Source organism: Podospora pseudocomata, chromosome 6 (assembly GCF_035222375.1).
Source record: "Podospora pseudocomata strain CBS 415.72m chromosome 6, whole genome shotgun sequence".
Classification (NCBI taxonomy): Eukaryota; Fungi; Ascomycota; class Sordariomycetes; order Sordariales; family Podosporaceae; genus Podospora; species Podospora pseudocomata.
This window is the reverse complement of record NC_085890.1, coordinates 3,356,345-3,367,680: the sequence shown is the minus strand read 5'-3', so window position 1 is coordinate 3,367,680 and position 11,336 is coordinate 3,356,345. Positions and strand designations below refer to the sequence as shown.

General features: G+C 51.5%; 6 protein-coding genes across 6 annotated transcripts; 1 reads left to right on the top strand and 5 right to left on the bottom strand.

The window, feature by feature from the left end:
- Positions 1-510: 510 nt before the first annotated feature.
- QC762_608490 (uncharacterized protein) lies at positions 511-1,265 on the top strand. Its single transcript, XM_062892526.1, has 2 exons — positions 511-1,066; positions 1,119-1,265. The coding sequence occupies exons 1-2, from the start codon at positions 750-752 to the stop codon at positions 1,225-1,227; spliced, it is 426 nt and encodes a 141-aa protein (XP_062741114.1). The 5' UTR covers positions 511-749; the 3' UTR covers positions 1,228-1,265.
- A 53-nt stretch (positions 1,266-1,318) lies between these two features.
- ALG3 (dolichyl-P-Man:Man(5)GlcNAc(2)-PP-dolichol alpha-1,3-mannosyltransferase) lies at positions 1,319-2,751 on the bottom strand (the record flags this gene model as incomplete). The annotated part of the gene is made up of 3 exons (XM_062892525.1): positions 2,565-2,751; positions 2,263-2,507; positions 1,319-2,209 (listed from the first exon to the last, which is right to left on the bottom strand). The coding sequence occupies exons 1-3, from the start codon at positions 2,713-2,715 to the stop codon at positions 1,319-1,321; spliced, it is 1,287 nt and encodes a 428-aa protein (XP_062741113.1). The 5' UTR covers positions 2,716-2,751.
- A 151-nt stretch (positions 2,752-2,902) lies between these two features.
- Positions 2,903-4,361, bottom strand: DAO1 (D-amino acid oxidase). The gene is made up of 4 exons (XM_062892524.1): positions 4,211-4,361; positions 4,008-4,145; positions 3,855-3,952; positions 2,903-3,781 (listed from the first exon to the last, which is right to left on the bottom strand). The coding sequence occupies exons 1-4, from the start codon at positions 4,231-4,233 to the stop codon at positions 2,952-2,954; spliced, it is 1,089 nt and encodes a 362-aa protein (XP_062741112.1). The 5' UTR covers positions 4,234-4,361; the 3' UTR covers positions 2,903-2,951.
- A 491-nt stretch (positions 4,362-4,852) lies between these two features.
- QC762_608460 (uncharacterized protein) lies at positions 4,853-6,718 on the bottom strand (the record flags this gene model as incomplete). The annotated part of the gene is made up of 1 exon (XM_062892523.1): positions 4,853-6,718. The coding sequence occupies one exon, from the start codon at positions 6,716-6,718 to the stop codon at positions 4,853-4,855; it is 1,866 nt and encodes a 621-aa protein (XP_062741111.1).
- A 1,002-nt stretch (positions 6,719-7,720) lies between these two features.
- Positions 7,721-9,681, bottom strand: QC762_608455 (uncharacterized protein; the record flags this gene model as incomplete). Its single annotated transcript, XM_062892522.1, has 5 exons — positions 7,721-8,382; positions 8,451-8,593; positions 8,651-8,988; positions 9,061-9,132; positions 9,184-9,681. 5 exons carry the CDS (start codon positions 9,679-9,681, stop codon positions 7,721-7,723), a joined length of 1,713 nt encoding a protein of 570 aa, XP_062741110.1.
- Positions 9,682-10,375: 694 nt separating this feature from the next.
- Positions 10,376-11,297, bottom strand: QC762_608450 (uncharacterized protein; the record flags this gene model as incomplete). Its single annotated transcript, XM_062892521.1, has 3 exons — positions 10,376-10,723; positions 10,786-11,195; positions 11,255-11,297. 3 exons carry the CDS (start codon positions 11,295-11,297, stop codon positions 10,376-10,378), a joined length of 801 nt encoding a protein of 266 aa, XP_062741109.1.
- Between the last annotated feature and the right edge of the window lie 39 nt (positions 11,298-11,336).

Genomic DNA, 11,336 nt, shown 5'->3' with positions numbered 1-11,336 from the left:
TTGAAAGAATAACGAGTATCTATCCTTCCAGCTCAATAAGTAGGTACAAAGAGGGGGCGTTGCTTGTTACTAAGAGCAAAGCTGGCTGCAGTGAAGATCCCGGCGCTGAGCTATCCAAGTCGTCTCAAGACGAAGGGCAAAAGACCTTGATTGGGCAGCAGTCGGCACTGAAGAAGTATCGGTGTATGCGCTGGGGCTCTTGGCCGAACTTTGCGTGCTTTTCCAGAAGACAACGGCGTTTGGAGGTAGTTACCGCATGTCTTTGACCCCACTACAAATCTTGATCCGAAGCAGTGGGTGGTCCCTGGATCTTGGATCTGCGCTGTCGGCACAGTGCGTTCCGTTGAGTGTCACTTTGTCAGCGGGGATCCGGGCGGCATTGCCCCTGACCCGATACCGGACTCGGACCGGAGGCGGTAGACCTTGAGTGGCTTTGGAGGGGGCCGAAGCTTTGGCCTATGGCAAGTTCAAAGATGGCATCTTTGGATTAGGTGGCGTAGGTATACTGAACAGTTCGATCGGAATGAATTAAGTTAATCCCCAAGGCGATTTGATTCCAAGTTAGCTTCTTGACAGGCAGGGCCCTGCGTTTCAACAGTAAACCAAGCCCCACCACACCCAAAAATTCCACTGCGGGGCACTGATTTTCCACTGAGCTGCAGACCGGAAAAGGTCGTCATCGCAATCAGCATTGCATCCCAGGTCGCGACACAGAGGATCCAAAACCTGAGCAAAAGCACCTTCAAGCCATGGCCAAGTCAAAGCGCAACATTCTCGCGGCCGCGCAGGAGACCCTTACTCCTCCCGAAGAGTTGACCGAATCCCAATCCATCGCCCGCGTACTCCAAGTCGAGGGCAACAATCTTTACATCTGCGAGCTGCCCAACACCAAGACCATCGTCGTCGAACTCCAGTCGCGCTTTCGCGGTACCATTTTCATCAAGAGAGGTGGATATGTCCTGGTAGACTTGGCTTCGGCTGCCGAAAGGCCTGCTGCCAGCAGAGTGGTTGGCGAAATCATCAACATCGTGCGCGATGAAAAGGAGTGGAGGAAGCAAGCCTATTGGTGCCGTCCTTTTGTCCCAAGGCTGGCTGGGTATTAAGCTGACACATTGCAGGCCCAAGAAATTCGAGAAAAAGACCTACGACGACGACTCGGACAGCGAAGAAGAGTCCAACGTGGGAAAGATGCCGCCAAGCGATTCGGAGGACGAAGACGAGCGCTGATCGAGCTGGGCGTGGAGCCGGGGTCTCCGTCTACTCCCGGCATACATGAAGCCATGCCGGCGGAGTCATGAACGGGTTCGCCAGCCCTGAATCACTTCGTCTTCTCAGCGTTATCGACCCATAGCACAGAGCGCTTTGTTCCCAGCCATACCGACGCAACGGTTGTTGCCATCACACCAATGACGACCCCCGAGCTGAACGGCGTGCTGGGATAGACATTCCAAGCCCATTCCTGGGCAGCCCACAGCATATATTGGAGAACGGGGTGGATGCGGCTTTTGTACAAGAGATAAGGGGTCGACCAGGCAAGATATGCGTAAAACTGGTAGTGAAGGGAGCGAGCGAAAAGCAGACCAATGACGTTGGCTGAGAGTATGGTTGTCATAACGTACTCCGGCGTGATGGCTTCGGCGATGGCTTCTTGTTCCTGCGGTAGGAAAGGGGATTTAACCTGGAGAACTGAGGTGATAATATGAGAGAGCGATCTTCCGGTCCCTTTGAGCCATCGACTTGTGAGGAAGCTAAGCAGGGCGAGAACATGGAGCGCGAGAAGGACCAGGGCGAACTCCTTGCTTAGAAAAGCTTGTTCTCCCATGAAACGCCAGTTTACCGTCCACTTGAAGAAAAACTGCCGAGAAAGCTCGAAGGCCCGTCCAAGGTAGCCCCACGGGTTGTTGGCAAGGAATGGAACTCCAATTAACACTTGTACCAATGCAATGATGGCCGCAGATTGCAGGGCTGAGTTGAGTCCAGTCCCTAAGAGTAGGATAATACCCACCGCGGGGAGCACCAACAGTAGGGACATCTTGATGCCCAACCCCCATGTGTAGAATAGGACACCAGCTCGCCACGAGTGATTCTGGAAGGCAAGAATGGTGAGGAACAGAAAAAGGACGGCGAAACAGTCGTTGAAACAACGGAGAACAAAGATACTATGCAGGCGCCTGGAGAGAATGAGGAGGGGAAGGACGTAGGGAGGCACCTATTACGACATGTCAGCCTGGTCTCGTACTGGATGATATACCTCTTGCTCACCCTGGCATTGCGGTAACACCTCATTACAACACCCAGAGTGACGACATAGAGAACTGCAAACAGCTTTTGCGCCAGCAAGATGTTCTTCCCCTCGTCGGTAAGGTAGTACAATCCTGTATAGGTGTAGACATGGGCGGCAGGATAAACCAGAGGGCCGGTGCCTCCTCGGATTTTGGTATAGTCGCGTTCGCCGGATACAAATTGAGACACTTGCTCCATGTATGCTTTCCAATCGATTTCGGTGTCTTGGTAGAGAGAGTGTTAGTTGGGACATATGGCTGATTGGCGCAACAAGAGCTTACAGGGTATCAGTCGAATGACCAAGGCGCACAGGACAGCATCCGCCAGGAAGAGCGCGGGCGCAATGACTTGAGAGAGCATATGACGACCATTCAAAATATCTCCCACCAGCCCAAGGGCCTGCTGGTGCAATGGTGGTTTTCGGCCCGTCATGTTGGCGTTGCTACTGAAGCTTCAGGTTGGTCGTCGCGAGAGGACGCGTTGCTGGAGCTCTCAGCTTGGAGCTTGGGTACCTGGTGGCTAGTTACAGTGGACACCTGGCTGTCAACTGGTGCCACTCCCACAAGCCAATTTGATCGCAACTCTTCATTTGGCAAAACAAAACATGATCTTGCAGCAGCTCTGTTTGTCGTTGTCATTATCATTATTCAGTGTTCATTGCAACGCCATCACAGCTTTGACTGCCGCTTCTCCTGCTTCACAATCTCATCAACCAGCTCCACCACCTTCTCAGCACACCCATAACTGCCCTGGTATCCCCAACCAGCATGGCCATAATTGTGAACAACCCAGGTCCCATCAATCTTCTCCTTCTCAATCCTGACACCACCCTCTCTTGCTGGCCGTAGCCCAACACCATGCCGGATAATGCTCAGCGCCTCAATCCCCTTCCCGTCAGTCAACTCCGGATGCGCCTCCACAGCGCGCTTCATAATGCGCACAGCAATGTTGGGATCTGGGTTCGGGTCCCAGCTGTGCCTCATATAGGTCCCTCCCAAAATCGTTCCTCCACCCAACGCACGCTGCATCACATACATAATCTCATCATCCGCATCATCACACCCGCTGCTCGTCGGCATGAACCCCTTGGCCTCATTCCTAACAACAACAATCTGCCCTCGTGCCGGGTAGACAGCCTTGTCCATCACACCCCCCAGCTTGCAGGCCAAAACACCAGTAGCATTAACCACAATATCAGCCTTCTTCCCAGTGTGGCTGAGGTTGTGAGCCTGGGAGATATGCTTCACAATCCCTCTTTTGAACTGCACCCCATACTTGGCGCATTGCCCGACGAGCCAGGGGAGGTAGATCGCAGTGTTGATACAGACAGACATGAACTCACAACCAGAGTGCATGCCCTTGGGGAGTTCATTAGCGGGTATCTCGCGGAAGTTGTCCATAACCTCCTTGTACCAGGGGTCGAATTGGAAGAGGCCGTCGGCCAAGGCAGCTTTCAGGCCGGTGGCAACATCCTTCTCGCGGCGGAGAACACGGGCAGCTTTTCCCCTTCAGTTAGAATCACCACTTGGTATATATGCAAGGTAGGCTCAAAAAAACAAAAAAAAACTCACTCTGAACATGCAACCCAGCCTCGGGCACCTCCTTCGCCAACCTCCTCAACACAGGCCAAGTCCGTCTCTCCCATCGGCTGTCCTTGTCGAGTGCCATTCTACAACACTTATCAGCAAATAGTGCCATGATCAAAAGGTTTGAGCAACACTCACGGCAGGACGTTCGCCCCCGCCCAGGGAGAAGTGTACTCAATGTCATAATCCCCAGGCATATGCTTCGCGACAACCGTAATCTCATGCCCGCCCTGTTTCGCCAACTCCAATGCGCAGGTAAGGCCGCTCACACCGGCGCTGTTTGGGTCCCATTATCAGTTCCGGCACCGGCGATGTGGGGCTCTTTGATCACGGAGACTCACCCGAGGACGACAATGGTTGGCATTTTGGCTGTGGAATAATAAATCGAGGTGTTCAAGACGGGCTATTGAAAAGGGCAAGTATAGATAACAGTATACAACAAAAAACCCCTTCAGAAGCAGAGGTTTTATACAGCCAAAGAGAACTTTGGTATCAGGCAGTTGTCCACAAAATCGGTCCAGAATCCAGCCTAGGCGCCTGCCTTCCCGGGCTTTAGCGCTATCAGCCCCGGGTCCACTTTTCAAATCTCCGCAGAGCGCCGTTTATTCCCGCTATCCCGTCCCGTGTCATGGGCAAATCCGCCGCGCCAGCGAGCCCGTGCAGGAAGCCAGACCGCCGTGATTACGCTGCAAATGAGGCACAAGAACGAAAATTCCTTCTCAGACAACTTTCCATGCATGGGCTTTCTTACCCAACATGCGCACTTGACGCGTTGAGCCGCCGAGTGTGTGTTTGTATATCGGCTACCGGGTTAAACCCTCATGGTGTACGCCCTTTAGATAAGTAGGCAGTTGTTCGGGTGACATAAGAGACCATGCTACAAGTAAGTTTACGCCTCGTGGTGCAAAAACAATTTGAACTAACATTGCTTAGGTGCATATCGTCAGATTACCTTACAAAGCAATCTGTCTCTGTTGTCACGTTCAGCAAAGCCGAATATCCTCCTCTTCAACACTCCAATCCAACAAGTCCCTTCCGCTATTCTCAATTCCGACCGAGACTACTAATCCACCACCTGTGCTGGGACGTGATACGTTAACAGGGATACACGCATCACCAACAAGCCGATACGTCCTAGCTGTCATCGCTCTGCGCAATATGCACGGCGCCTTCCCACCGAGAAACACGCCGCAAATATCACCAGTCTGAGTAGGCGAGGGGACCAAGGCGAAAAGCCCTCTTTTCGTGACAGCAATACGTCGATTATGGACGTTCCACTGAGCGTAGGTGTGGAATCCTTGGATACCATTCCTAGCAATGTCTGGAGGAGGCCGCGGGACAGAATCCCGCCTTGTAGGCTCTTCCTGGCACAAGTACTCCATGTAGGCAGTCCTCCATTCCACCCATTCGGGCCATTCAGCGCCCCATGATCGGCCCACAGATAGCACGTGGGCAAATGATAACGCTGCGAAACTGCCATGAGTGGGTGACGGGTTGGTGAATGCCACAGGGAGAAGGTCGAGCATCTGGTTCCAGAGCATTTTGATGTCGCTCATGGAGACATCTCGCGAAAGCACATCAGACGTGAAGATGATGTCGTCAAACATGAGCCCCTTGGCTTCCAAGGCGTTGTCGTGGGAAACGCTAGGTCTCAGCTCGGTGGGTATGAGAGCTGGGCCTGACGTGTGAGTGATGATGTTGTCGAATAGGTTGAGATCCCATCGAGGTACCCATGAGGGAAACTTTTCGTTCATACTGTTCCCGGTGTGTTGTACACAATGCAACAGGCTGATATCCCCCATCGAGTTGACGTAATCTCTCGCCATGTCCAAATAGACGTCTCTGGCTGTCTTGTGTTCAGAATAGTCCGGTTGAAAGTGGAGACTTAGCCCGGCCGATGTTGCCAGTGACATGAAGGCATACACCCGATCCCGCGCGTCCCGCACAGAGAGAGCCCGAGCATCATGGAGCACGATGAGAAAGTCAAACTGGGATGACTGTTTTGCGTAGAGCGGCATGGTCTCCCCCTTGTGCCTCAGCCGGTACATCTCGAGATGGAGCCGGTTCATTCCCCGGCCACCGTCCCGGTATTTGACCCGAACCTGTGGAAGCCTCCGGACCATCCAGGTATAAACACGCACGAACGACTGCCAACTGATCTCGGTCTTCCCCCACAGCATTAACCCATTTCGCGCCGAACCTGCCTCCTGGATCACCCAACCGCGTGTGAACCATGGCGTATGCGTCATGTTGATGAAAGCCTCCCATCGCGTGTCTGCTAGGAACTGCTCCCGCTCCTCCGGACTGGGGGTTGGAAATGTGTCCCACGACTCCCCGGCTGCTCTGACCCCTTCAAGAACCATGGCCTCGATTTCATGCACCAAGGACCGGACCACCTCACCCTCCTGGTTGCTGTCTTCACCAAGGTGCAGCAGCACCCGTCTTGCCTGCCCGTAGATTTCACTCATCAACAGTACTTGGCTCGCCCGCTCCGTCAGGTCGTCTTGGTTGATGCAGATGGAATCCGCCCAGAGGACGCGGGACTGGTCGGGTAAACGCATCCGATGCAACGCGCGGCAGAGGTTGGCGGTGATGTGGCCGGCTCGGCCGTTGATGCGGATGGGGTGGTCCCGATGCGTGTTTCCCCATACATACGAGATGGCTTCGTACGGGATGGGCTTGTTGAGGGTTGTTATCTCAAGAGAGCAACACAGAGTGTCGTCAACTCCACCGGGCTCTAGAATCAGGACGCGAAATGCGTTACTCTCGGGCAGGGGTGCATATTCATACAACATTCTGGCAGAGCTGATTCCTGCCACGTTTGAGGCTGATTCTGCTGTTGAAGACATTTAGAGGGCTCCTGAGTTGTGATTCAAGCCAGCTTCTCAAAGTCAAGTATCCGTACCGATCTACGAATCGTGAATTTGGCTGGACATCAGGAAGGGGGAAGGCCATAATAACGAAGGGAAAAGAGACGTGTCAAAAGCTGCGCAGCCTTAGGTTCCTTTATAGTTTCATGTTGGGTAGCAATCTGAGCCACAGAGGTACCTTAGTCTGCCAGGTGCTGTGCCTTACGGGTGTGGCAGGCCATTGCAGGCTACCGACGAGGGCGGTGCAGGGGCGACAGCCGCTGTACCATGAGTTATGGTTCGTCTGATTTTCCATCGATACCTACTGCCGATAAATTCGAGGACATCAAGAGTCCGGTCGACTTGTTCATAACCACCAAGCCCGCAACCAATCGAAAAGATAGAAAAGATGGTATTTCAATGCCGATATATGCAACCAATATCCAATCTGAACGCCACCGAGGAGCAGACAAGAAATCGGATCGTCATCATACTGAAAAGAAACAAATGAAACCAACCATTGTTCGTGTTTCCCGCTAAACAAGATAGTCTTCCCGAAGCCGCTAGTACAAGGATTTATCATGCACCACTCTGCTCAGCTTAAACAGGCATTGCTGGTGGCATCATGTCGGTACGAGCAGCAGCCTGACCCCAGGCTTCCCAATCAAATCCATCATTTTTCTTGGATGCGGTTTTTTCTTGCTTCTGCCCTTCGCACGAGCCTTAGCACGAGCCTTCGGGATTCCAAAACCAAAAGACCAGAGGTCTCGCTCGCCGTCAACAGAGGGACTCCCGTCACGGCTTGGGGTTGACCTGCGATCCATCGAGGAGTCTCTTTCAAGGTTGGAAACAGAGTGATTATCCGGTGATGAGTCTCGGTTTCGGCTCGAACTAGGTGGGCGATGGGTCGCTGCATCACTATCTGCGCTTGAGGCAGGCTGGTGTTGTTCTGCAGAAGAAATTGATAGCTTTCTGTGCTGAGTCCTGGGACTAGGCGCCTCCTCAGTCTTTTTCGTCATCGGTAGGTGACTTCGCTCCGCTGACTGACGATCTGTCCAAACAAGCACTGCGGGAAGACTGGGACTGCCGAGCTTCATGAGCTGCTTCTTCATCGTCACTGCTGTCAGCGTCGGGGCTTTCGCTGACATGGGTGCTTCCATATTTTTCAATATCCAGATCCTGCAAATCCTTGAAGAATTCGTCTGGGAGCATTTCGCGATTCTTTATAGCCGTGTCATAATCATGTTTCGCTTGAACAATAATTTCCTCAAGCACCCGGACTAACTCTCTTGATGAAATTCGCTCTTTGGGGTGGTTCACCAACAGCTTTGTTTCAATAAGATCCAACACCTTGCCAGTGATGGTGTCTGACAGCCTAAGTGAGAGACGCAAAAACTGGTGCCAGTCTTTGACTGACTGCAACAGCGCAAAGCCATCGTGAAAGCCACATTTATGAAGTGAGACACCTTCGTCGGTCTGGGCTGTTGGCATAGCGCGGATGGCACGGGAACGAAGTCTCTGATATTTATCATAGCCGTCTGGCCCGAAAACAATCCACGTCGCAAAACTGGACAAAACGCATCCCAGGGACCAAATGGTCATCCTGTGCAATGCTTTCATGGTAAACTGCGTTATCCGCCGCCCGGGTGTGCATTCTGGGGAACCTGGACGAGTAATTTTAGTATAAGCCGGTGCGAGGATATGTACTGTGCAAAATGTACAAATATCATACCGGATAAAAAGGCCCTGTGAGTCTTCTCCACGTTGAGCCGATGCAAAGACCTTTCTACTTCAAACTTGGATTGGTTAAAGTCTGCAAGCTTGAATCTGTCCTCAACCCAGAAGATGCTGTTGGGGTCGGTATAATCATGCCATCTGGATTATCCGGCAAGAATCAGCGATGTGACCATACAATTGACTTCAGCAACGTACCCTTTTGACAGCACGACTTTTCCATTTGGAAATTTGTACTCCATTTTCTCCAGGTCAGATAAAGTCTCGGCCACACCGAAAATCCTAGTCCAAGAGTTGACGATTTCGAGATTTGTACTTGGTGCTGCTGCCGAGGCAAGGAGATCATGAAGACTTTGTTCGACACCCTCAGAAAGGATGTGGCATTCCCCGTAATCTCCATCACCGGAGCCTTTGTACAGGAAGCTTCCATGGCATTTAATCGCTCCTTTGAGCATTCCGATGCCCTCAAAGTGGCTGATTTCATCCTTGAACACTCGATAGTTGCTTTGATATGAAAACGATAGCACTGGAAGAGTCTTTTTTAGTAGAGCTCACGCTACTGGAGCAAACGCATATGAACTTATCTCACATAGAACGGGATAACTTACCTGACCAAACTCGTTATCTTCCGTCTCTGACCCCTCAAACTTCTCACTGATCTCTCCCGAGACGAGATCACTCTGGATCTAAACATTGTTCACCGCTGTGTGAACAGGTCCAGGAAGTCTTACGACTTCCTTCCTGCAGAATGGGAGGATGTAAAAACCCGTTTCCAGCACTTTTGCTTTTCGGCAGATATCCTCAACCCTAACTAGCACGAATGCCCAGCGCTCGTCGTCGAACCGATCTATAAGCTGTTGTATCTGCGATTCAAGCCGCAGATGACAGCACCGGATGGCGTCGCGAATCCCACTGGGGACGTCTCGATCAAGCCTGTCGTCTTGAAAGTATGACATGAAGATGTATATGAGATCCCCGCAATTCATGTGGATGAGAAAGGCAAAAACAACCAGCGCTCCCTCCAAATCTTCTTCTCGTACAGGCACAAACGAGTCAAAGCCGTAGACGCTGGTAAGAAGCAGAGCCGCGTTCGATGCGTTGTTGTCATTTTCGACTGCTTCCATCCAATCTACGATGTCTCGCTGCGCATAGAAATCCTGGTCGTCATAGTTGGTGCGCTTGATCCTTCGAAGCATCAAATGGAACTCTTCTTTGGGTCTGAATGGCATGATTGCGGTGAATAGACTTGAATAGTGGAAGACAATAAAACGAGGAAGGAGGGGAGAATAACTGTGAGGGGCCTCCAGTAGATGCCTGAGATGGAGTGTAGAAACGGAAAGAGGAGTGCTGTTGGTGACCCGACTCCAGTCGCTCCTGCCCGGTCTTCTTTCTGCACCTCGGTCATTCTGAGGAGCACCATGCAGCAGGTGTGCCTACAGACCACAAACACAAGCAGGCTTCTACGAAGACATCATGTGATAAAATCTTTCGATAGTTAACATGCTGCGGCTCTCACGGGCGGCTATTCCCGATGAATAGGAAACAGCATCAGCCGCGGTTTTGGGTTCATGAACATTCCAGTATCCATATTAAGGCGCTTTTCAAGATTTCCCGGCACTTGAAGTATAGGTACCTAAATATCTAAGTATCTGAGTGGCTTTCAAAAATGTGTGGTTGATTTAGCTACATCTCTTAACCCTATTTAGCACCATCATCATTAGATGTCACGAACAAAATTCCGCATTGGCAAATCTTCAGAGGTCGTCACCCTCTCCTGGATTCAAGCTTGAGGTTTGTTCAGATTCCAATTTCAACCGCAGCCTGAAACAGTTCATCCTTATGATGTGCCAAAATCAGTGGAAAAAGAATAAAAGAAACAAAACAAGGTTAGTCTTACAACAAACTGTAATGAATGCTGTAATCTTAGGCAGTGGCCATGTGAGCGCCTCCACTAACATGCAAGGTCTGTCCAGTGATCCATCCTGCTTCATCGCTTGCCAGCAATGCAACCACACCAGCAATATCTTCCGGCATCCCAACCCTTCCTAGTGGACTCCAAGATGATATACGAGCGTCGATTTCCGCCACACTCAGTTCATCCCCGTCCTTCATGTACTCCTTTGCATTCTTGTCATACATATCACTCTTGACACCGCCAGCTGCGATGCAATTCACTGTGATGTTCTTCTTTCCAAAATCCCATGCCAGGCACTTGGTCATTCCCGTAACCGCCGCTTTGGACGCCGCATAGATTGTGTGGTGTGGTACGCCCTGGCCATATTTCTCAGCGTAAGACTCAACAACAGAAGAAACTCCAGGGCGTGGGAACATACCATTACGGCAGAAACACTGCTTGTCAGTATCAGCCTCCCCCTTTCCTCCATATACTTCTCCGCTTGTTGAGCGACGAAGAACTGGCCCTTGACATTGACATCGAAGACATGGTCGATCTCCTCCGATTGCACTGCAGCAAGATTGCCGAAATGCTCAACGCCAGCGTTGCTGACAACTATGTCAACCCTTCCCAGCACTTTGACAGTCTTTTCAAACAGTTGGGCTACTTCCTCGGGTTTGGAGACATCGGCCTGCACGGCGTAGGTTGTCACATCGTAGTCCTTATTAATCTGTTTCCCCAGGATCTTGGCTTCTGCGGCGGAGTTGTTGTAGTTTACTACTACAGCACACCCATGTTGAGCGAGTGTGGTTGCAATGGTTGCCCCAATGCCGCGAGAGGCGCCGGTTACTGGCAGGATGGAGTCAGATCTCGGATAGTTCACTGTCAACAGCGGAGGAGTACCTTACCGATTGCAACTTTGCCCTCAAGATTTCCTGTGAACTCATCCATGGTGATGGCTTCGAAAGCAGCGAAATTAAAATTGTGAGT

Excerpts from the sequence above, each read along its gene's own strand:
- QC762_608490 (XM_062892526.1), top strand. The coding sequence starts at position 750 with ATGGCCAAGTCAAAGCGCAACATTCTCGCGGCCGCGCAGGAGACCCTT. Across the intron at positions 1,067-1,118 it reads TGGAGGAAGCAAGCCTATTG|GCCCAAGAAATTCGAGAAAA; the intron begins GTGCCGTCCTTT and ends GACACATTGCAG.
- DAO1 (XM_062892524.1), bottom strand. The coding sequence starts at position 4,233 with ATGCCAACCATTGTCGTCCTCGG. Across the intron at positions 3,953-4,007 it reads GCGGGGGCGAACGTCCTGCC|AATGGCACTCGACAAGGACA; the intron begins GTGAGTGTTGCT and ends TAAGTGTTGTAG. Across the intron at positions 3,782-3,854 it reads GGCTGGGTTGCATGTTCAGA|CTGCCCGTGTTCTCCGCCGC; the intron begins GTGAGTTTTTTT and ends GAAGGGGAAAAG.